This window comes from Mixophyes fleayi, chromosome 8, assembly GCF_038048845.1.
Source record: "Mixophyes fleayi isolate aMixFle1 chromosome 8, aMixFle1.hap1, whole genome shotgun sequence".
Classification (NCBI taxonomy): domain Eukaryota; kingdom Metazoa; phylum Chordata; class Amphibia; order Anura; family Limnodynastidae; genus Mixophyes; species Mixophyes fleayi.
In genome coordinates, this window is record NC_134409.1 from 11,061,395 (window position 1) to 11,086,389 (window position 24,995).

The 24,995-nt window shown below is 41.6% G+C and overlaps 1 protein-coding gene across 7 annotated transcripts in view; it reads left to right on the forward strand.

Moving 5' to 3' along the window:
* Nucleotides 1-1,051: 1,051 nt before the first annotated feature.
* Nucleotides 1,052-24,995, forward strand: part of LRRC7 (leucine rich repeat containing 7) — a 257,250-nt gene continuing 233,306 nt past the window's right edge. For all 7 annotated transcript variants that reach the window (XM_075181893.1, XM_075181890.1, XM_075181891.1 and 4 more), the window contains exon 1: nt 1,052-1,714. Coding sequence is in view for 1 of the 7 variants with exons in the window: in XM_075181892.1 (XP_075037993.1) it covers nt 1,690-1,714 (25 nt within the window). In the remaining 6 variants the exon portion in view is untranslated. The remainder of the gene's footprint in view (nt 1,715-24,995) is intronic.

Below are 24,995 nucleotides of genomic sequence, written 5' to 3' on the forward strand. Positions count from 1 at the left end.
TTGCCCCTGAACATCCTGATTTATGTGTTTCATGTACAAAAAGTGAAAAAATAAATTGTTTTTAAACATATATTTTTATCAATGATTATAATATTAAGAGTTGTTCATTATTTTTTTTTTAAAAGTTTTCTTTACATGTGTTCTGATGGGACTTTATATTGTACATACGCATGTATGTATCCTGCAGTTTGCTGTGTCTGTCTACATGTGGGAAGTAACTATAGTCAGAGGTACTGACACCCAGATTCAAACGGAAACGTTTAGTGAGATCCGCTTGTATTTAGATACAGGTGTATGTGCGCTTTTATAAACACAAGTTGCGTTCACATTGCGTTCATAGATGAATCAGGCCCTGTATCTTTAAATCATGTCACCTCTGCGTGCAAAACCTTTGTTGACAGATGTCATGGAGGAGTGAGAGGTTAGAGCTGGGCACTTGAGCGAAATATCTGTGAAATATACTGCTCTGGGCCAGAATCTCCAGGAAGGGGGGGTTGGGCAGCCAACTGGTTGTGTTTTTATGTTAAATTGCAACGATAACTGAGTTTTTTTAGAAATGGGGCCAGAAGTAGGCCCTTTGCACTGACACTTGTGAGGACTTCATGTATACTTTACAAACATTCTACTATTGTAACATCATGTTGTTGCTTTAGCATTGATATAAAAATGATTTGCATGTGTGGTATAGTATACAAAACACCAATACAAGCTATTATGCTGATTTATGTGAGGGGTACAAGGGCATCCTTTCAGTTACCCCCCCCCCCCCCCCCTCAGGCTGCAGAATGGTGAGACCCCCCCCTCTGTCCCCACCTGTTTCCATGTGTACCTCAGACCCTCCCTATTTATTTTGCATTGCTATGGTTAATATGTTATCCCCTATTTGCAAGCTTGTGTGAACCTATTCTAAAATAATTTATTTTAATGCTGATTAATACTTCTTATGTGTCCTTGGAGTGTGTATACATTTAAGGGGGGGGGGTGCATATATGGGGGTACAGCCCACTTGCCATCTCTCAGTAGTTACATTGTGACACAGTGTAGCCCCCACACAGGGCTTTGGAGCTGGCTCTATGACACACTGCAGCGGCTGCTGGTGGAGAGAGGAGTCTGCAGAGTGCCGGGCATGCGGCATGAGCGCAGGGAGAGACCCCAATAGAAGCCCCCTAGGTGTGTGCAGAGGAGGTGGGCGGCGTGACGTCACTGACTGTGTGTGCGGGGGCGGCATTGGTGCGGGGGCAGGAGGGGCTGCACAGGCTCTGAGCATTGAATGAGCCCGGCGGGAGGAGGAGGCTGCTGCTGCTGCTGCTACCGGTGCCCGGGCACTGCCTGACCCGCTGTCTGTGACTGGAGAGACCCCTCACCCCCTCTCTTCTTACCGGGCACACATGCTTTGGAGCTCGGGCTGCAGCGCTGTAGTCAGGCACCTGGATGGAGGTGGGAGAGGATGAGCCCCCCACTCTCAGCCACTAGGTCCCCCCCTGCCGTGTAGGGTCTTCTTGTAACTGGTGTCATGTCTTACTGTGGACCTCAACTGCAGCTTGTCCCACTCCTCTGCCTTATGGGGGCTAGCCCGTGGTTACACCTGAAGGACACCGTGTAGACCCCCCCTGGAGCCGGTGCTGCTTCCATCTACTCTCCCTGCGGACCACCAGACCACTAGGAATAGCAGAACCTCGCCGGGCACTAATGGGCAATCTATCATCCCTCCAATGTGAGTATATATAGACCTGTCAGTCAGTGGGCTTTGGGGGTGAGGGGTGGGGGTCCAGGTGTCACCCAGGCCACACATTGCAGTGCATGTACCACCCTGGGTCCCTGATGTGCTTCTGAGAGATGTGCTGCAGAGAGATGTGCTGCACGCTCTCTGTCCTTATTGTACTGGAGATGGGGGTATCCATGGCCCGCCGGGTATCATGACATATCAAGGCTTTGTGTCTGATGCTGTAGGATAAATACACAGTGTTAAGACATCAGGACTGTTTCTGGGCAGCACAGAGAGAGAGGCTGCAGGGTCTGGCTGGTGATATACTGTATCTAACTGCTTTCAGGAGTGTTTGATGCTATGTGGATGTGATGGGAGCTATATGGGAAGTACAGCGAGGAGCTGTCCAAGGTGCTGAATAATAAAAATGGTTTTCTTACATAGAATTCCAGATCGAATACAGTCTGTATGCAAATTGTAATCTGGTACAAAGGAACAAATACCAGTACTGGAACTGTGGGGTGCTGTGTGAGTGTACCCTAATATCTAAGCCACTAGCTGCAGCTGTACTGGTTTTGTTGGTGGAGCTTAGGACAGGCATTGTACCTCTGGGATGATCTCACACACATCAGGGCTACAAATCAAGCTGAGGATCCCCACACACCATATGGAGGACTCACTGTGATCCTGCCTGCAATGAGGAGAGTTCAGGCAGTTTATGTCTGTTGACAGCTGGTGGATGGCTATTGGTGTGAGGCTAGGATGAAAATGCACTTTTTCTATTTAAAGAACCTGGGTAGTAGTTCCTGAAAATATCAGCTCTGCTCCTTCTACTGTACCCTCTTCCTTAGCATTCTACAGCTTCCTTTAGCAGAGAGATGCATGCTGCTACCTTAGTCCCATTGGGCCTTTGTGTCTAAATTTGGAATACGGATTTGGGCAATCAATGCGCACGCAGAGAGACGGTGATCAATCCTGGGCTTCTCCAAGGCAGCACTTATCCACATTGTATCAGAATTTCAAGTCAATTTGGGGGAGGTTTTGCAATAGTGTGATGGTTAGAACACCTCTGTCAAATATATACAAATGAGGATAAAATGTTTATATAGCAATTTAATTGTAAAAGTATATTAATATACCCCACTTAAATGCAACATGTCAAATGACATATATCTAGACAAACATACTGTATATATATATATATATATATATATATATATATATATATATATATATATATATATATATATATATATATATATAAACAATGAAATTGTGACTTGTGTTGGTTTGTAGCTTTTACTATTTGGTATGTATACATTTTATTGTATCCATGTTTCTTTGCACTAATTATAACTGTAAATTCATTGAAACACATAAGAAATGTCTGTCAACAGCAATGTTTCCTGTAATCATGGAAGCAGGCTAATTAGAAGACTGTAGACATTTTTATTGACAACGAAACATCTCAAATAACTGCTGTATCAAAGTGTTTTCAATATGGGTCAATGATTGCAAAAACTACTGGTTGTGGAATGCTTTTTGACATCCTCAATTAAATGATAATTGTTGACTTTTATATAGGGTCTCCTAAAATATGCACCGTAAGTCAAACATGGTACAGAGTGTTTGGGTAGGCATGGGGTAGGTAATCTTTATGTAGCCAGCTGTTGGTGAAATGATGCTCATTACGCTAGGCGATCTTCATCAGGCAATGGATTAAAGTGCCCCAGGCTTGTCTCACAAAGTTGCACTCCCGCTCAAAGTAAAATATTTATATATTTGGACCAGTGGTGGAACTACAACAATTGTAAGGGGTGCAGTGGCTATTTGGACCAGAGGTGAGGGGGCCAAACAATGCCACTCCATTGACTCCTACTGCAGGCATGGGGGCCGGTGAAATGAGATTGTGTAAATAATGTAAGTAACACACTAATGTTCCCCAAATATACGTGTTTGAGGGTTGTGTGGTGTGTCGTTTGTTCTTTATGTTATTAAAATGAACTGAAGAATACCACCATTGGGCCAAGTGAATGTGTGAAATGTTGCATGGGCGCATCATGTAAGTGTACCCCATGGTACCGGTATGTTCTTGACAAGGAGATACGCTATATGTCCTTGACAAGGAGATACGCTTAGGTTGGGGTGAGAGGTGTGGTGTATACAACCAATGGGCTTGGGGCTTCTGTGCAGAAAAACACTGTGTGGATTGGTGTATTTATACAAAGGGGAGGAGCCAGTAATGTCATAGTAACTGAAATAATTACAGACTCATCTTTTTGAATTGTATAAGATCCTATCAGGACCCTTCCCTAAGTAGGAGGAGCTTCGGCTGTCTGTCGAATTTAGCTTTTTTAACAGAGCTGTAGCGGAATGTCAGGTTAGACAGAACAAAGTATTGTATCTTCTTAGTTCAAATCTGAAAATTGCAGCTTTGGGATTTAGTGGTCCTTTAACCTGTGAAAGATCACGTAGTGTAACGACAAATTGGTGGTTTATATAAGTCTGTTAAACAGTGTTTTTTTATATGTGCAAATGTTTCCATACTGAAAGATGAAACACTCTGCACTGACCTAAGGTGGTACCGGCCTAATTACTCAGGAGAGGTAGGATTATAGTAAGCCCTGCTACTTTATATAACACTTGCACACATTATAAATGTAATAAAGTTAAGCAGATCATGTAAATCTAGGGCATATCAACTATACATGTTACATGGCTTCATTGCTATTAGTTTACATGCAGGGCCTGATTCATCCAGGAAGTCATTCTGAGCGCAACGTGCCTTTGTTTTAATTAGCGAGTAAATCGGCTCTGCATACTCCCGAATTCAACAAGGATCGGATCTGAAGATACGTGCGCTGATGAATTCGGGTGTAGGTCTGCAGTACTACACAAGACGCTGCAGAATACGTCCAATGCCTGTGTGGAATATATATTTGCAAAATAACGCACAGGAAAAATAAAGTATTGAACTAATGTCACCTGTTACTAATTTAAGCATTAATGAGAAAACTGTTAAAAATAAAATAGTTTTTTTATATATATTTTTCCCCCCATGAAATACATTTATTAGGATGATCTTAATATCTATTGAACTTAAAATACTTGTTTACAGTTGCTTCTGTTTACAAACACATGTTATAGCATGCATACAAGACTGTCATCACTACTGATCAGGACTTAGACTCGCCCTGTAGCTGGAGCAAGAGATACGGCAGGAAAAGAAGTAACTTTGAGATGCCCAGAGGTTGATTTGGACATGGCTGCGTGTGCTTGAGTTTGTCATGCCCTTATCGTACATTGACTAATGGGTGAACTCCCCTTCCCCGTCCCATTCTTTCCCATAAATCGTAGCCTGTAGTAAGTGTCCTTTGCATACGGATATGCAGTGAACATTAAATGGCCGGGTTCTTGGCATGCGCAGAGGGATTTTGCATGCGATACTCACAAAACCAGCAGATACATGAATCAGGCCCGCAGTTTTTACCATGCAACAATGCTTGTGAGATAATTCAAGTGAAGATAGATTGTAAGCTCTCATGGGCAAGGAACTCCTTCCTCTTGTCTTCGTCTCGTCTGCTGTCACTCCGCCCACCTATGCATCCTCCACTCTAATATCCAGCATTTTCTTTATAACACCTATTATACACCCTGCCTTTTATGTCCTATGCCAGTGATGGCTAACCTGTGACACTTCCGGTGTTGTGAAACTACAAACCCCAGTTATCTACTGGCAAAGCATGCTGGGGCTTGTAGTTTCACAACACCTGGAGTGTCACAGGTTAGCCATCACTGTCCTATGCAATTTTCTTTGCAGTTTACATGCTGTATTACGCTGTCGTGCCTCCAGTATTTCCCCTTTTTGCCCATTGACCCCTACATGTCTGTAATGTGCATTAGTCCCCCCCCCCCTTGTGCAGTGACAAAAATGCTAAAAGTAATAAAAGCGATATAGCATGTATAATTCATATGTGTCAGGATTTACACGGTAACCCAATAGTCCCAGCGGCATCGACATGGATGGCAGAGTATGTGACGTACAGCCCTCTGAAAGCTCAGAAGACGCAGTTTGTGGCCTGAACTTGAGAAGAGAAAGACAAACCACAAGTTCAATGCAAACAAAATGCTGACTCCCATATGATGACTATCACCAGGTACAAATATCATTTGCTGGGATCAAGAAAAGTAATGACCTTAATAAAGTTCTGGGACCATAATACATTTATACTATACATCCTGTTCATTTCAGGAAATGTATGAAATCTTGGAAGGTCTACTAATGTAACAGACCCTCCAACATCAAGTACCTTACACCCGCTACAAAATGCTGTACTTCTCATTTTATAAACTATTCTACTATTACAGTTTGCCTGTGTTGAAGTAATTAATTAATTTTTTGTTTGCTTTTTTTAAAATCAGATAATTATTTCAGCCCAAGTAACAACAATCTCAAATTTAAGTGGGAAGTTCTTAAATATTTTGTATGGGGTGTCGGGATCATGTTAGAGGGCATTTTTTAGTTCCACTTTAAACTCAAACTGACCTGGGGTATTGGAGAACCACGACTATTTCAGTGGGCAATCTCTGGTGACAGCAATATATACGAAATTGGGGTCTATGGCTTGAGAACTTCACAGAGCTTAATGGTCCACTGTCATGGCATCAAGTTCTGCTCAGATCTGTATAGGGAAGTCCCATATGATTATCGTATGAGAGTCACTTTCCCAAATAAGTACATAACGTAGGAAGCTACGAAATAAGAACTGAGATCAACTTGGGTCTATGAACCAAGGAAGTTTATAATAACTTGTTCACTATGGTGTCTCTTTCGCTCTCGTCAACCACACACCTCCACCTCACATCTGTGCTTTTATTATTAAAAGTTATTTTATTACTAACACATATTTACATAGTGCCTAGATATTGGGCAGCACAGTGGCTCAGTGGTTAGCACTTCTGACTCACAGCACTGGGGTCATAATTTCGATTTCTGACTATGTCCTTGTCTGTGTGGAGTTTGATGTTCTCTCCGTGTTTGCGTGGGTTTCCTCCGGGTGTTACGGTTTCCTTCCACAATCCAAAAATATACTAGTAGGTTAATTGACTGCTATCAAATTGACCTTAGTCTCTCTCTGTCTGTGTGTATGTATGTTAGGGAATTTAGACTGTAAGCTCCAATGGGGCAGGAACTTATGTGAGTGCGTTCTCTGTACAGCGCTGCGGAATTAGTGGCGCTATATAAATAAATCATGATGATGATGATGATTACACAGTGCTTTACAGAGAGTATTTAATGATCCACATCAGTCCCTGCAGCCACTGTAGCTTACAATCTATATTTCCTACCACACAGGCTTAGTTTCGGCAGAAGACAATTCAATTATCAGCATGTGTTTGGATTGGAGTTTTGGTTGGTGTCAGATTTATAGAGCTAAATACATAACCTCAATATACTAATAACACCTATATTTGTTGGCATGGAACTAAATATCCTTTTAAAATATATAACGTATCAGACATGGTGGCATATTTTCCACTGGGTGCTCACTGAAGGCAGAGAATATCTTTTCTACTGGAATCAAAGCTTAATCGACAATGCAGCCAGTACGTTTACACTTTATAAATAAATTGTATGTGTTATGGCATGGAAGATTTTACATGACTTGTCACCTGCGGGTGCGAGAATATGATTGTTTCTAACAATAACTGAACATATTGATCTATAAACTTGTACGACCTGGAGCCTCATAATTCTTCTTTTGTAGATAGACACTAATAATTAACATTTTTTTAAAAAATTATTATTATACTGTATATGTATTAAGCAGCACTTTGCAGAGACAGTTTAATTGTTTACACAAGATTTCCATTTTAATCACTTACTACCTGAAAGTATATATATATGGATGTACATACTGTATACTATTTATTATTGAAGTGTGTGTGTGTGTATATTATATAAGTGAAATTAATCGATACATCTATAGGGTTCTCTCTCAAGGGACATTAAATATTTATGTTTCTTAAATAATATTTTGAAATATACAAGGCTTTATTTAATATCTCTTCTGTAGGAGGTTTATCAAACCTTTTAAAAAGGAATAGTGTAGGTGTGGCCCATAGCAACTATTGTTCATCTTGACAACGATAGAATATGATTGGTTGCTAGGGGCAACACCTTCACTTTTGCTTTTAATAAGGTTTGATAAATCTACCCTTATATCCTTTATTTTTTTATATGTCTACCTGTGTACTTGGAACGCAGCTTCCTCTAATATAGTAACATACACTTTTATACACTATGCATCGGCCTACATTTTCTTTTTTGTCGTTTTTTTATTATATATTGTGATAGAAGCTGTGGTAAACAAGTTGACAGTAGATAGAGGTACCAGTTAGAGCTGCTTTTCCCTGGAGTGACTGGAGGAGAGTGAGCAGGTTCCATTCCTTAAGGCCAGTTCTGGTTTTCTGGTCTCCCGGTTAGATAACAAGCTAATTAACAAGCTGTGGTGCAGATATAAAAGCGTGGGGCAACCTTCTAGCTGAGTCTCACTGCCTGGGGATAGGGAAACTCGTGAGAGTGACCTATGATCTACAAGCTGGGAAATCTTGCCTCTTGTTATTATTGTCTTGTGTGGGCTGGATGCAAGGTTCTCCCATAGGTAGAAATTGACACATTGTATCTTTAATTACAGCTTAGAATTTTTTTATGGAGTTATTTTATTTCTCATTTGTATCCTGCACAATAAAAGGGCCCACAGCCCAGTTGCACTATATACCTGCCCAAGCTCGAAATAATGGGGGATCTCCCGGACTCCTGAGAGAGTTTGTCGCTCTCTCTGAATCCTGGCTGGAGAAGTTGGGGGCGGAGCCACCATGGAGGAAACACTGGGGAGAAGGATTTGTATTGACTACATGAGTGTGCTGGAGAGCAGCAGCCATTTTATTGTAGCACACCTTCTCCTGGGAAAGTTTGTCTACAGAAGGGAGTTGTGCTACAAGAAAATGGCTGCTGTTCTCCAGCACACAGGTGTTGTCATTACTTGTTCTTCTCCACAGTTTGAGAGAAGGAAAAATGGGAAAGAGGGGAGGATGGAGGAAAGAAATGAGTTGAGAGAGAAAGAGTGTGAAGAGAGGGGAGATTGGGGTCAAGGGAGGCGAGGGAGAGAAAGCGGTAGGAGAGAGGGAAAACTTGGTGAGAAGGGTGGGTGGGAGAGGGGAAGTGTGAGAGGGGTCTGCAGTAGAGATGCTCACTGACCACCGTGAACTGGTTTTGGTTTTGCATCTGGATTAGCTTTGTGTTTTGGTTTTAGCAAAACCACCCTTGTGTGTTTTGGTTTTGGATTTTTTTAGAAAAAGTCCTAAAATATGCTAAAAATTACATAATTTTGCTATTTTTTTGTTCCTACATTATTATTAACCTCAATAACACTAATTCCAAGTCATTTGCAGTCAATTTTGACCACCTCACAGGTCACAATATTATTTTCATACACTTTCGGACAAATACTGCAGCGACCTGGCTGGATGGTAAGCGACAGAGCAATGACACAAACACACGGCAGTTCCTACCACATCTAGGACACATTGGCACACAGCAGTGGCAGAAAAGATAAATGGTGCAAGATGGAATTGTCCTTGGGCCCTCACTCCCTCCAACCCACCGTTATGTTGGATCTTAAAAAGGAATCCAAAAATCGTGAGATCCGAGATCCGACGACGTAACGATGATGTTCGGATATGTTCGGTTCTCGGGCCTGAGCATCTCCAGTCTGCAGTATATATATATATATATATATATATATATATATATATATAGTGGTCTAACTGGAAATTTAGAAGTGACGGTATGAAAAATGTAATGGGAATCTAAATGAATGGAACTCAATAGTTGTACAAGGAAGGCAGTAGGAGAAGAGGTGGTTTGCTAGGTATGGCAAACCCCCTTATACAGCCCCACTTCGACCACTGTGTGTGTTTGTGTATATATATATATATATATATATATATATATATCACTTGGACCACAGGATGCAGAGAAGTGTTATGAAAACATATATTTATTTGTGATTTACACAGTGTCCTATATAAAATATAAGACACTGTTCTTGCATTTGGTACCACGTTTAACAGCAGTCTGAACACAATGAACATAGTAGTTTCATGAATAAAAGTGCTTCAGCGATACCTCAGGTGATTTGAGTAGCAAAAGTGACCTGTGGCTCGTGATATAATAATTAGGCCATCACGGTTGGCTTTAGATGTGACCGTGAGGGTTGAAGGGTCGGAGAGAGGCAACGTAACTGAACTGCCATGGATGTTACATACTGCAGCTGTGAGAACAGGGGCTTAGGATATGGCAAGTGGCAAAGGATAACAATTGAATGTTGATCACTTAATGTGGATGGGCTGCTGTGTCATGTTTGAGATATAAATAAGTTACATATAAATTTAGGGGATAGAGAACAGTGTTTGCAGGTGCAATAAAGAGGGGTGTATTGAGGACTTAATGTAGGGGGTGCAGAATTCTGTGCAATGTTTGGGGTAGTAGAATGTGTAGGAGTATTAGTATAGACAGCATGAATACATATTGCAATATGTGGTGTGTGTGATGTTATACTTTCCCTTGTACTGATACCATCGACAGTCAGGTTAGTGGGTTTAATATGGTGTCTGGTGGTAGGGTATGGTGTGACACCTGTGAGTGGGGAGGGGTGGTACTGCACTTGTGAAGGGTATAACAAACCTGTCCTTTAGTTCCTGCTGCTTTGCCTGTAGTGTCTATTGCTATCCGCTTGCATGAGTGAGCGTGTTCACCGGATTAAGCACATTATATATAATCACACCTTTACAAGTGCATTATATATACTCACATGCATTTAGTCTCTCCCAGTCACTAATGAGAGTGCGGCAGTGTTTGTTACCCCAGACTGCTCCTAAACCTGTCCCATCTGCCTCCATATTGACTACAATTCCTGCCTTGTCCTTCTGTGTTGTCAGCTGCTGCCTAGAAAAGGTTTTGGGGGGGGGGTCCTGGACTGTGGGTTCACTACTACACATCCATCAGTTCCTTACACAGGCTCCTGGTGAAAACCAGTTTTATCATTAATCTCCTGACCTCAGATATAGCCAATAGCTGGCACAGTGGTGGGTACACATGCCAATGAACAAATTAGTGTGTAGGGTGTAGGGTTATTGCTTTGAGTACTGGAGAAAGTTGGGGGAGAGTTACATTGAAAGGAAACGAGAGTTTTGAACCGAAGGGCACATTGGTGAATAACAAATTGTAACGTATATATGTGTGTTTTTATTGTTAATGTGGTTTGTCTGTCCATGTATTAGTACATTTTGTACATCTCTGTGTTAATGCAATGATTGTGCATATTATAGTGAATGTGTATGTCATACAGACAGGACATTACTCCTTTGCAGAGCAGGTGCTGCCTGGCTTGTTCAACTGTAAAGGAAATTTGCCCCCTATGCTAATGAGATACAATTATATAATTCCCAACATGAGTCTGTCTCCTGCAGCATGCATATGTAGGTAGTATTTTCCCAGCATGCACCCCTCGCATCGTAGTTTGTGGAGATACTAATTTGCAATCTTTAGCTGGTTCCTAATTAATTCATAGGTCACATTCTCATGAATATTGGAACAGGCCACAAAATGTCTGCCTCCGCTTTGTCTAGGTGAAAAGTGCACTTAAAGGAAGGAACTTTGTTTTTGCGAAAAATGTCTTACATAACTTTGTGGCTACATTTTCTACCTTATAGCATAGTTGCCAACATTGGCAGGTGGGTGTGTGGGGGTGGGGCTAGAAGAATTGTGCCGTTAGCCCCGCCCCAAAGCTGTCACCACACTTTTCGACCAATAAATCTAGGGGGCGGGACCACAATGACGCGCCCATGATGCCAACAAGCCCCGCCCCCTCCGTTTACTTTTCCACAACCGGTCGGCAATCGGGAGAATTGCCCTCTCTACCAGGAGACCAGGAGACTGACCCAGATTTCGGGAGACTCCCGGATATTCCGGGAGAGTTGGCAAGTATGCCTTATAGTCACCATTGGTTACTCCAAACCCACAAGAGTCTGAAAGCTCTACCATAGCATGCAGAACTATGAGCGGTGAAACTCCAGGCTGGATCTTGCTCTATGAAACATATCAGTGCAAATCTACAGCGAAAAGAGAACACATCTGCATGTCTAGGGTAGGGCTTCCCCTGTTTTGTGTTAACTGTGTTCTCATTAGTGCTAAAGGCCTAGGAAGGGCTAGGATTTGTATATGTTACTAATACAGGGACAACCAGCAATCCTCCTTATTGCTGATGATACATTTGCATTTTATAGTCGATAAAATAAATGTTTCATGCAGTCGTCTTTCAGGCAGAAATCACCTCCTACGCTTCTAAGAGAGAGAAAAAAAAAAAAAAAGGGACACAAATTGCTAGTACTGTCAGGGCTGTATAAGAATAGAGACATACCAATAACAGTACATTCTAAAGCTACAAATTACTGCAGGTCACAAAATGTGAGGCTCCATTGCTTTTGTTCTCTCTGCTTTCCCTTCCCATTCGGACTTGATTGCACTGTTAGCCGCCATCGAGTCTCTTTGCGGAAAGAACGCAGCCGGCAATGAAGACAATGTTACAGTGTAAGTTGAAAGAGGTCAATATTTTAAAGGAAAAATATAGTATAAGGTGTATTTTCAATTACTTTTCTGTGTTTAATGCTGCATGTGAGCCTATGTTACCCTGCTCGGGAAACTATAAGCAGGGGGCCTCCATCATCATCATCATCATCATCATCATCTATTTCTGGTCAGGTAGAATCAGAATGACATATTTTCCACAGTCAGGAATGTTCTCCCTGTGTTTGCGTGGGTTTCCTCCGGGTGCTCCGGTTTCCTCCCCCGCTCCACAAAAACATACTGGTAGGTTCATTGGCTGCTATTAAGTTGACCTTAGTCTCTCTATCTGTGTGTGTATGTTAGGGAATTTAGACTGTAAGCTCCAATGCGGCAGGGACTGATGTGTGTGAGTTCTCTGTACAGCGCTGCGGAATTAGTGGCGCTATATAAATAGCCGATGATGATGATCATGATATTTAGATATTTAGTACAGTAGCAATGGTAGTATAAACAGAAAATAGAATAATGACAGGTCAATAAATTCCCCAGTTTGACACATAATAAGGGTGGGCTAGAGAATAGTCACCCCTTGCAAGCAGGGTTGGATCCAAGGGGTCAACTACCAGGGTAGCGGACTGCTGAGATGCATGTAGGACCCTGCTCCATCTGTGGTGCCCACGGTTAACAGCGAGCTTAGCGAGGTCCCTGCTGTTTGACCACTGGCTCCATAGGGGATTTGATGGCCCAGAATATGTGAGCGCCAACCAGTATAGTTGAGACTTCAAAATGAAATTCTGTTCCGAGGGGAAGGGAAAGCTGATGTTGGCAGGAAGTGCAAAGTGATGCACAGTGGAGGAAAGGGAGGGGGGAAGGATGTCCCTACCTAGAAATTATGGGTGGGCCTTCAAAATTTGGGGTTCTCAAAATTCTAGTTCCCTGGCTGGAAAAATGTTGCCTGGGTCTTTATCCAGGGGAACATGGAAAAGGAAATTTTCAGTTCTAATTGAAAAGAAAAGCAGGTTCTGTACCTGTCACCCATTGAAATATGCAAAATGAGTATTCTACTTTATTTTTTAAGTCACTTTTTTGGTCCGATTATGTAAAAAATCGCACAACATTCTCTTAGTGTGGTTGAATTCTTCTTGTAAAAATAAATTTGATTTTTATGTGCTGCAGGTGATTCACGTGTCCTTGTGCTCATAGTTATTTCAGCTCTCTGTCAGAAAGCCTTACAGGTCTGTGTGGTCAGATTGTTGCTCCGAGCCAGGTAATCAGTCCTTACAAAGCATCAACTATGTGAAGGACTGGCTCTCCCAGACACTTATCTCTTCTGTCGGGCATCCTCCTTAAACTCAATATCTGACTGTTTGACCGAGAAAAAAAAAAATGTAAAAAAGTAAAACGAAGTTGTGAGTCCCATCTGACCAGCTTCTTACCGGTGCTAGTCAGCATGCTGACTACCCCGTCAACACTTACCCCAACGTCTTCACATCGAAGGGCTCCTGCCCGACCAGGCTCCAGGACGACTGATGCGCCAAGCGACTGGAAGCAATCGCGATAGATAAAGAAGCCGCCGTGACTTGATGACCTCACTGGCAACCATGACACATTTATCGGTGCTGTTAAGGGGGTAATGTAAGTATGCGGGCATGGACAATGTACTTTACAAAGCGTTGTACATTGTCCATGCCCGCATACTTACATTACCCCATTAACAGCACCGATAACAGCGTTGCGGTTCCCAGTGACGTCATCAAGTCACGCCGGCTTCTTCATCCATCGCGATTGCTTCCGATCTCTTGGCGCATCAGTCGTTCTGCAGCCTGGTCGGGAAGGAGCCATTCGCGTGAAGACATCGGGGTAAGTCTTGTTGGAATAATCAGCATCATTATTCCATACCCCACCCCTTCTTACATCTGTCAGTGAATCACTCTTGTCTGGTGATACTATGGGTCTGATTCATCCAGACACGTATTCTAAGTGCAACCCGCAATCAGTATTTTATGTACGTATTTAGGCTTTTCGTGCTCCCGAATTCACAAAGGCAGGGCTCTCAAGATACGTGTGCTTCTGACATTGGGGGCAGGTCTGCTGTGTGCTACTACTCCGAACGCAGCAGGATGCTTCCAATACCTATGTGGATTATAAATTTGCAAAAGAAAGATTTGCAGAGGAAATTAAGTTGCTTTGTCAGCTGCTGTGTTATGGGTTTTTTTTTTTTGCAACAGAGCGGCGAATAAAAAAATATTCTCCCCTCGTCATTAGTGGCGTTAGCCAACTAGGGGTACAAACAGCCAGGCAGTACATTGGCATCTCAACTGGTGATATTGTTTTTTTTTATCGTGTACAGACTGGCGCAAAAAAATATTTTCTTTATTTGCCACTATCGCTAGTAAAGTGTGTCCATCCTCTCTAATTAAAGGCCTTATTGCATTGGGAAGTCACAAATATCATGTTTACAGTACTGACTGTCATATACGTTATAGAGAATGACAATTTTCGTAAAGATATTATTATTATTATTATTATTGTTTATTTATAAGGCGCCACAAAGTTTCCGTAGCGCCGTACACAGTACAAACAATGGACCGTACAGGGAATAACTACAAAACAATAAACGAGTAGTACCAAGACTTCAGAGGCTCCAGGCAAGGCAAATATATTGAAGTGGAGCAGAAGATAAGGTAGCGAGACAGGAGGGAGGAGGGCCCTGCTCATACGAGCTTACATCCTATAGGGAGGGTAGACAGACGGCAGGCACAAAGAGAGTCGGAGGAGGGGAGCAAGTGCTCCCCACTACTGAGGAGGAGCGAAGTGAAGAGAGTGAGGGTGGAGAGAGGGTTAGGTGGAAGGCTGGTAGGCTTTGCGGAAGAGATGAGTTTTGAGTGCCCGTTTGAAAGATAAGATAAGTATCCCCACAAAAATGTGGTGTGTTGGTTTTGTAGATATGAGACAAATACAGGGCATGATGGACTGGTCAGCCCATGTGGTGAGGAAACTCGTGGATCTCTATCATTATTTTATCAAATCAGGATACAGAGTTCTCTTTATTTAACAACAACTTGATGAGACTGTAGTACTGCAAAGTGATAATTATTTACTCTCATCACATGGTCAGTTGGGGATGAAAATTTACCACAAAGCAACAAACTGAATTCTGGCTCAAGCAAAAAAAAAAAAAAATTCAAATGTGATCAGACCACCCCACATTGTTATATTGTGCAAGAATAGAAGCAATGCCGGTGCCAGTGGTAATGAAGCAAAGACAAGTAATGCTGATGCATCTTCATGCTCTTCCTTATTTGGGATTTATATAAATTGATGGAACACATTTATTAGTTGTACGCAAAGGTATCTGTGTGAGCTTATTCTGGCGATGTAGTCTCAGAATATGACATTAGACAGGGTGTCAGTAGAGGTCACCAGGGAACAAAAATCAGAATGTTATCACTGATTTGAAAGAAACATGGAAGACCTAACAAATCTGATTGCAGTTCCAAAAAGACAAATGTTAATTGTACACCTAGCACTGTTGTCCTTGCTGATGGTGATGGGGATGATGATGATGCACATGTTGATTGTTCTGGCATTGATTGTGCACCTGATAACACATGTGTGAAGTGCAAAGTGTAGGTTCTCAGTCATCATTGCGGAATGTTTGTTATAATTCCACAAGAAAATTTCAAATCAGTTGCAGCTATGCTCGCCAACGAACTCTGCTGTTTGTATTAGGCAAACGGGAAAAAGTACAGCAGGACGCATCCTAGAGCACTCTACCTAAATGTACAGTCAGCAGAAATTATAGCTTTGGAACTTATGTCTTTCGGGTGTCTTGAATCTGTTTCATTTCTCCAATAAATTATATTTATGAAAGCACAATGCAACACATTAAAAATCAACTACTAAAACACGCCTAAACGTCATATTTTAGTTTTTATGCTTTTTTATCTATTTTTTGCATTTTTGTGACCGTGCTCTGTGATTCCCAGAAACTGAAATATCTGTGACGACCCCTCCTCTCTCAGATGGGTGGGAGAACTTATCACCATGGAGATAATGGACCAGTTGGTACTTCTCAGTCAGGATAAATGCTCGCTTACATAGCTGTCGCTTGACTGGACACAATTTATGGACACAGATTCTTTTACTCCCTAATGTAGCTCCACATATTATAATTCGAAGGTCCACTATGACATATTCTGCTTTATGTTGCTGCCAATTTGCATTTCTATTTCCATGCCGTGCCTACATTGACAGTACTGTTTTTTGCTAATACAATTCTTTAACCTGATAACTATTCCTAGCTATCAGGATCTTCATGCACTCATCAAGCACCTGGTGTCTCACTCATACTCATACCTCCCAACTGTTATAGACTGAGAATCGGGACAAAGGTTTGTGCGCTGTCGCTTGCAAGCGGGGGGTATGGTCACAGGCTGGTATCCAGTGCTTCCAATGTGTTGGACTATCCTCACCGCTCTTCCACTATCCTAAAAGCACCCCTGCAGACACCAAGCATAGCCCCCCAACAGTCCATCCCATGGGACACAACTGTCATCATCATCATCATTTATTTATATAGCGCCACTAATTCTGCAGCGCTGTACAGAGAACTCACCCACATCAGTCCCTGCACCATTGGAGCTTACAGTCTAAATTGCCTAACACACACACACACACACACACACAGACAAACATACAGAGAGAGAGACTAAGGTACATTTTTTGATAGCGTCCAATTAACCTACCAATATGTTTTTGGATTGTGGGAGGAAACCGGAGCACCTGGAGGAAACCCATACAAACACGGGGAGAACATACAAACTCCACACAGATAAGGCCATGGTCGGGAATCGAGCTCATGACCCCAGTGCTGTGAGGCAGAAGTGCTAACCACTGAGCCACCGTGCAACTGTCCTGATCATTGTTAAACAAATTAAGATGGAATTTGAGGGTAATCTGGTTGCTTACTATGGTGAACACTGTGTTTCCTAGAGATTAGTATGGTACATTTAAAAGTCCAACCCTGATAGATAATGCGATTTGTCCCTCATTATCCGTCACTACAAAGAATATTCCGCATTGATGGGGCATTGTGTCGTAGTCACTTTTCTTGTTAGATATATGATGCCTATTGTCTGATGAAATGATAGTATCTATGGTGTGTGTTACAACCATCTTCCAGGTGTGTCTGTCACCTACACACAGTAGAGACAGCTGCTGAGCCCATAATCACCCTATTGATCTCCTAGGGCTAGAAGTCAACAAAATGCCTCATGCCTCTTATGATGTCACCAGCTCCTAGGCAACAAAGTGGCTGCCTCCTCCGTCTACAGACAATGGGTCCTGTTAATTGCATCCCCCAATATTCCTCTATGACTGTTGCGCTCTGTGAAAGAAAATTGCTGCAGTCGCTGAGTGAGGGTAATTGCACGCCAAAGCATTCAGCGCTTTTTTTTCTTAACCATGTATTGTGCAAGGAGGTCTTCCAGCAGGACCTGGCTTCTGTGAAGTTTTTGGATTTCTATTATAACAAGATGATAGTACTCAGCAAGGTGCTTTCTCCAAGTACATATTGACTATTCCTAAAACGTCCTTTGGAAACTCTGCAGCTTGCGGACAGCGAGCAGTGAATGATCGCTTGTGACTTGTCTCGTATGATGGATATAGACGATTGTACGACATAGAAAGATAATCCTTATTCATTGAGCTGCTTAGCTGCAATTATTTTTCTACTCACCGCATATTTCATTTTGCAATGTAAAAAAAAAAAGCAATTTGTTTTTTGTTTCAGTCTAACAAAAGGGTTATTAAGAGAGAAAACTGTGATATTAATAATATAAAACAGTGTATGTATATAATGGAATGGAGGGTAAATCAGGATACTGTACATAGATCCAGATTCAAAATGGGAAAAAAAAAGCAGCAACCTAATTGGCTGTAGTAGGTAAGAATGGACACAAAATAGGGTTTGAAAGGGGATAAAGGGAGAAAATATTTTTAGTTTCAGTCTGCTTGTCTGTTTAAATTTACATTATGTAACTTTATTATTTAAGTTTACAGCTACATTACTTGATGGTAGTATACATGATTTTTAACACCACTGGATAAGGCTTAAAGGACATGTTCATTTTATATACAGTATCTACCACACATTCCTGTAGAGTGAATGTCTCTAACGGACCAACCAATCAGATTCTAGCTGTGAACTATCTAGTACATTCTAGAAAATAATAGCTAGAATCTGATTGGTTACTTTTAGAAGGTTTGCTAAATCTACTCCCAAGGCCCTCTGTTATAATTCAATATCAGTCTGTGGCAGTTAAAGATAGCGGAAGAATTACACTTATACCACTTTCATACTGCCTCCCCGGCAATATCCCGTGTTGTTAACCCAGGATATTGCCGGGGCACAGGGCAGTATAGATAAGAAGATTCCCGGGTCGGGCGGGTTCATACTGCACCTGCCCGACCCGGGTTTTAGAAAAAAAAAAGTGTAAAAAAATGTTTTAATTAAAAAAAAATATATAACAAATGTTTACTTAACTTATTTTCAGCCAGCGGTGTCTCCGGTGCGTTGCCGGCTGTCAGGGGGACCTCTGGGTACTAAAATGACGACATTTTAGTACCCAGAGGTCCCCCTGACAGCCGGCAACGCACCGGAGACACCGCTGGCTGAAAATAAGTTAAGTAAACATTTGTTATGTATTTTTTTTTAATTAAAATCTTTTTTTTTTACTTCCACATTTTTTTTTTTTACAGTATGAATGGTGAGACCCGGGAATTACACGGGTTGCACCATTCATACTGCAGGCGAATTACCCCTCGCAAAATCCCGGGTCTAAGTCCCGGCATTTTAGACCCGGGATTTTGTGGTTGGACTATTCATACTGCACCAAGACCCGGGTTTTTCAGCGCGCCTCTGCAAAAACCCGGGTTTTTGGTGCAGTATGAATGGGGTATTAGTAACTCCCAGAGTTCAGAGGAGGACATCGGAATTATTAGGTTATCCAAACCTACTGCTCACGTTGTTTACACTACAAAGATATCCCTTGGACAGAATGCACTTCCTCTATATCGCTACTGTATATTTATTCCTTCTACAAAAAGCTATTCATCTGCAGGACTCGACCAAAGACATTAGATCATTAAGAGAGAGGATATAGATAATTAAATTGTTGGCACAGGGAACAAATCCACTTTGGGGACAGAAAGTTCATTTTCCTCAGTTTGGCAAAAAAGCAAACAATAAAAACCTCAAAGGATTCAACCAAGTTGTTCGGCTTCTTCCGGATTATTGCCGTTCATGGGAATTTCTGATTCTAACTTATAAATCCATGTTACAGGCGCAAGGTGCATGGTTACCATTAGCTGCCCTGCTTATTGCGAAGAATAACAAATCACTTATCACTGCAACTAGAAATATCGCAGAGGCAGCTGAACATTATGGGATCCGACCATATCGACCAGGAGGGATAGGATCTAGTCTCTGCAGATGTACACATGTTTGAGGTGGCTTGCTTGTGCGTATTGGAACTGAAAAGGCAGATTTGGTGCATCAGTCCCAATAACTTAACAAAATATATATTTATATTTAAAAAATATTTTTAAACATTAATGCATTTGTTGTGAACAGAAGATAACTCACAATATTCCCACTACGGAACAACGCTACATTGGGACAGTGGGGAGATATGGGGGGAAAAATGAAGATGTTGTCTGTAGCAACCAATCAGATTCCAGCTGTCATTTTATAGAATGTACTAAATAAATGAATCTGATTGGTTGCTATAGGCAACATCTCCACTTTTTCAAACCCGCAGTTTAGTAAATATACCCTATGGAGTGATATGTTAGGTTAACCCATTTCCAAAAGAGTAATATGCAAACAGGTAAAGGGGGTAGCACACATTGCTGCTAACAAAATATTTGTTGACCTAGTTTCGGTGATGTGGGCTGTGGGGCGAACTTTCACCAAAATATGGCAGTGTGAATAATATGTAACATCAAGAGAACTGTTTTGATATTCAAGGAATGGCAACATAATGCAGTGTATAACATATAAAAATGTGTTTCTGATTATGCTGAGTTCCACCTTAATGAAAATCACAGCTGTGTCATTTTCCTTATATTTGTACGGCAGTAATGTTATTTTGTGACCACTTGAGCCCCGTCTTCTTATTGGATGATGCTGTGACCCTTCTCCAACCACTGACAAATAAGCTTTTACAACTATTCATGTAATTATGTCTAATGTGATTTAAAATACTTGAGTTGATATGTAATTTTTAATAACCATATATTATATGGATCTGTATTAATATCACTATCAGACGTAGAACATCAATCATAAGCCGTATTATTAGTATCACCATATATGTCTATTTTATGATCTCCAAGAGATCCAAGTAGCAAGTGCGAGGGGAGTAGGGATGGGATTTGCGTCATCATGGCCCCTCCCCCCATAGCGCAATATCGTGATTCATGGCATCGCGAAGCAGTGTCCGGGATCATGATGATTATTATGCCAGTATGATTATTTCATCAGTGCATCTTTTAATGTCTTATTTATCTTGTCTTTCAATAAATGTGGTGTAATTTGTGGATAAACACCCTAATACAATTTAATGCATGAATACATCAGAGGGAGGCAACCTGTGGCTTAAAATGATCCATAACCAAATGTCCCATATTCCGGTGGTTGAAAATAGAGATGCTCAGGCTCGGTTCCCCGAGAGCCGAACATACCCGAACATAGCAGATCCGAGTACCGAGCCGACTTGGTACTTTTGCGCGCCCTCGGAATTGAAAATGAGTCAAAACATCATTGTTATGTCTTCAGATCTCGGATCTCACGATTTTTGGATTCCTTTTTAAGATCCAACATAACTGTGAGTGGGAGGGAGGGCCCAAGGACAATTCCATCTTGCACCATTTATCTTTTCTGACACTGCTGTGTGCCAATGTGTCCTAGATGTGCTAGGAACTGCCGTGTGTTTGTGTCATTGCTCTGTCGCTTACCATCCAGCCAGGTCGCTGCAGTATTTGTCCGAAAGTGTATGAAAATAATATTGTGACCTGTGAGGTGGTCTAAATTGATTGCAAATGACTTGAAATTAGTGTTATTGAGGTTAATAATAATGTAGGAACAAAAAAAAGAGCAAAATTATGTGTTTTTAGCATATTTTAGGATTTTTCTAAAAAATACAAAACCAATACCAAAAACAAAACACACAAGGGTGGTTTTGTCAAAGCCAAAACCAAAACGCGAACCTAATCCAGATCCAAAACCAAAACCAAAACCAGTTCACAGGGGTCAGTGCGCATCTCTAGTTGAAAAGGGTGTGACACTGCCTTAAATAGGTGTGGACCTGATTAATTGGGGTGTGGTTTGGAGTGGGACATGACTTAAATGATGGTTGGTGTGCCATAACCAGGATATCAGTCCTGCTGGGATTTGTAGTTCCACAACAGCCGCAGAGCCGCAGATTGCCCACCCTGATTTAAATAATAGTAACATTGTTAACCAGGGGCAAATTTGGCACGTTAATGATGCAAGTTACTTTCAGAATAATAATCTTTGCAATCTGAATTTGCAAGGTCTTTTTTGGATTTTAGGAAAACGGTTCCAGGCTGTCAATCATACAATCACCCCTGTTGTTGAAGGACCACTTGTCCCCTACACACCGCCATGAACCAACATGGCTGCCTCCGCTCCGTACAGCTGACATGTCAAAAACATGTTGTGGCCACAGTGATATGATATGTCTAATTGCTTATCTGACTCTTTTGTATGCTTTACACATCACAAAGCACATCCCCTTTAATTGAAATATCAAAGTATCATTTGCATATAACAATCTGGAAATCGTATGCTCATGTGACTCTCTTAACCTTGAGACACATGAAAGTAAACTGTGCAGAACAGATACAGTATCGCTAGATACAATGTATCCATGGCATTCAGGGGCGGGGGGGAAAGACTTTTATTTACCATGGCAACAGCTGCCTCAGTGTTCTGTACATATAATGCCCTAGAAATAGCATCAGAGAACATTCTTACTGGTGACGCTTCTGCGCGCAGTTGTACAAAGCATCTGAAGTGGAAAGAAGGGAGAATTGCACACCTGTTCGCGAATCGAAACGCATCTGCCATTATTAAAAGGGGATTTAGTGTTTAAGTGGATTCTCTTTCTTACAAAAACTGAACGTATTGATCTCATGGTTCCTCTTTTGCAAAACATTTGTTGTAGTTCTTGTACTGATAATGCAAAGCGTATAAGTCTATACTGTCTTTCAGAGGGGTGAATTTGTGACAAAAAGAGGTATCTGCGTCTTCACAAATCATTTCTTATTTCCTGTGAGTTGGAATATCTGTAACCTGGTGCCAAGTTGCCGGCCTTGCCTGATCCACTTCAATATAACCCCTACTGTTACCCCCATAGTGACGCTTGATAAGCCATCAGGAGGGCGGGAGTAGAGATGAACAAAGTTACTGCTAAATTCTTCACAAATTGATTGATTTGATGGCAGAACAGCCCGTTTCGTAGAGGTTAATAGATCTGGGGATGCAACCTCCAAGTGCTGCTTTTACTTTACAATTACGCAGCATGTTTTACCATGTACTGTATTTGTAAATACGCGTTTCGCTGAAATTTATATTGTAGAGGGGAATTCAATTCCCCCCAGAATAACGTTGCGCTAAGTGTATTACTGTTAGTATGGTAATTTTAACACAGATTTCTCCGCGAGCAAAAAGCTGGCGTTGAAGTTACCATATAAATGGTAATTATGTGCACTATTACCGTAATAGCGGTAATAGTGCGCAGGCCACCTTTTCAAAGTAACGCGGCCAACTGAATTCCCCCTATGAAATGAGCCAGAGCCACAATGATCCTTAAATTGTGTTTTGTGACTTTAGCCTCTAGGAAGTGCTGCCTATCCACAAAAACAATGAAGAATGACGTAGTAAAACTAGATCTGCATGAATGTCTGCTGCGATATTGACATTTTGTTGCAACGTCATTTATCTGTACTAACACTCAGTGCTTTATAATCCTCTGGTCCTCGGCACCTGGAGTACTGCAAACGGTGGGATTTTTTTTTCAGACTTTGGAGGTGTTAGAGTTGGGCCCATACACAAGACAGCAGGGACAGAAAAGTGAAGATGTTGCCCTGACCAACCAATCAGATTCTAGCTATCATTAATCTGGTACATTCTAGAATATGGTAGCTAGAATCTGATTAGTTGCTATGAGCAACACCTCCAGGGGCAAATGCAGGATTTGTAAAGGGGGGTTTTTACACCACGCCACCAGTGGGCGTGACCAGCATGCATGGGGGTGTGGCTATAATTTTAGACAGTGCTTGGCTGCTCTCCAACTCTTCCTATTCCTATAATATACATGGGCAATGCTGCGTGTACTACTATTAGGTGCAGCTCTCCCTTTCAAGCAGAGCCGTGTGAAGCGGAGGCAGGGTCCAGCCACCTCAATTATACAGTGCCCCAGTCTTGGATGGGGGGTTTCCAGGCACTAGAACCCCCCCCCCCCCCCCCCTCAGTTTGCCTATGACCTCCACTTATCCCTTTTGGAAGGTTTGATCCATCTACCCCTAATGGCTTATCTAGGTGAGAATTATGAGAGAATTTTCTAACACTGCATTCAGGGTACAATGTGTCAGGAGAAAACTGTTCTGAAAATGCTGCAGTCACTGAGATCTTCTGCGGGTCAGAGTAAAATGTAACATTCAAAAAATATAGGAATGCTAGTCAATTATGCAACTGAATTCTATTTGCCTATACAATATCAGGTTTAAGCATTGAAATCAATCTCTACTGTGACTAGCTTCACTTAATATTATAATCAGTGTTTGCAGTTTTATCCCAGTACCATTGCAGTCATGCGTGACAACAAAATTTTGCAGAACGTCTACAGAAAGCAATGTCCTAGAAGTGGGAGTGATTTGCACACTTCTCTGTTGTTTAGCAATTAACAGCTTCGCTCTCAGTTTGAAACTAGGCAACAGTGTTTCTAAAGACAGTCAAAAATAATATATTAACTCATTCCCTGGTTGCTTTGAAAAATATTTACTCCCAAGCAAACAAAAGGATCAATAGAATACAAGGTTGTTCCTTTGTAATAGAACAGTTTACAAACATTTACAAATATGTATAAAAGTGTCCATACTTTCTCATAACATTCAAGAGCGCATCAATTACACAGAATGCTGCTCTGGTGTCCGTTGTCTATTGATCTGAGGTGTAATTACCATCTTCAAAATGCAGCTAGACAGCACCTCAAAATTGGGAAAGTCAAGATTTACACATTAGACTTTAATGCAAAACCCAAGTGAATTATCAGTGCCGGAGAATGTAACTTGCACAAGTTTCCTGCGTTGATCTGTCACTCAATTTTCTCTTTTAGCAGCTGCTTGTTTTTAAGTATCGTTCCTCTAGTCTACACTGTTCAAAGGTGTTAACAAAAATAAAAATAAAAACTATGGGCAGCACGGTTGGCTAAGTGGTTAGCACTTCTGCCTCACAGCACTGGGGTCATGAGTTCAATTCCCGAACATGACCTTTTCTATGTGGAGTTTGTATGTTCTCCCCGTGTTTGCGTGGGTTTCCTCTGGGTGCTCCGGTTTCCTCCCACACTCCAA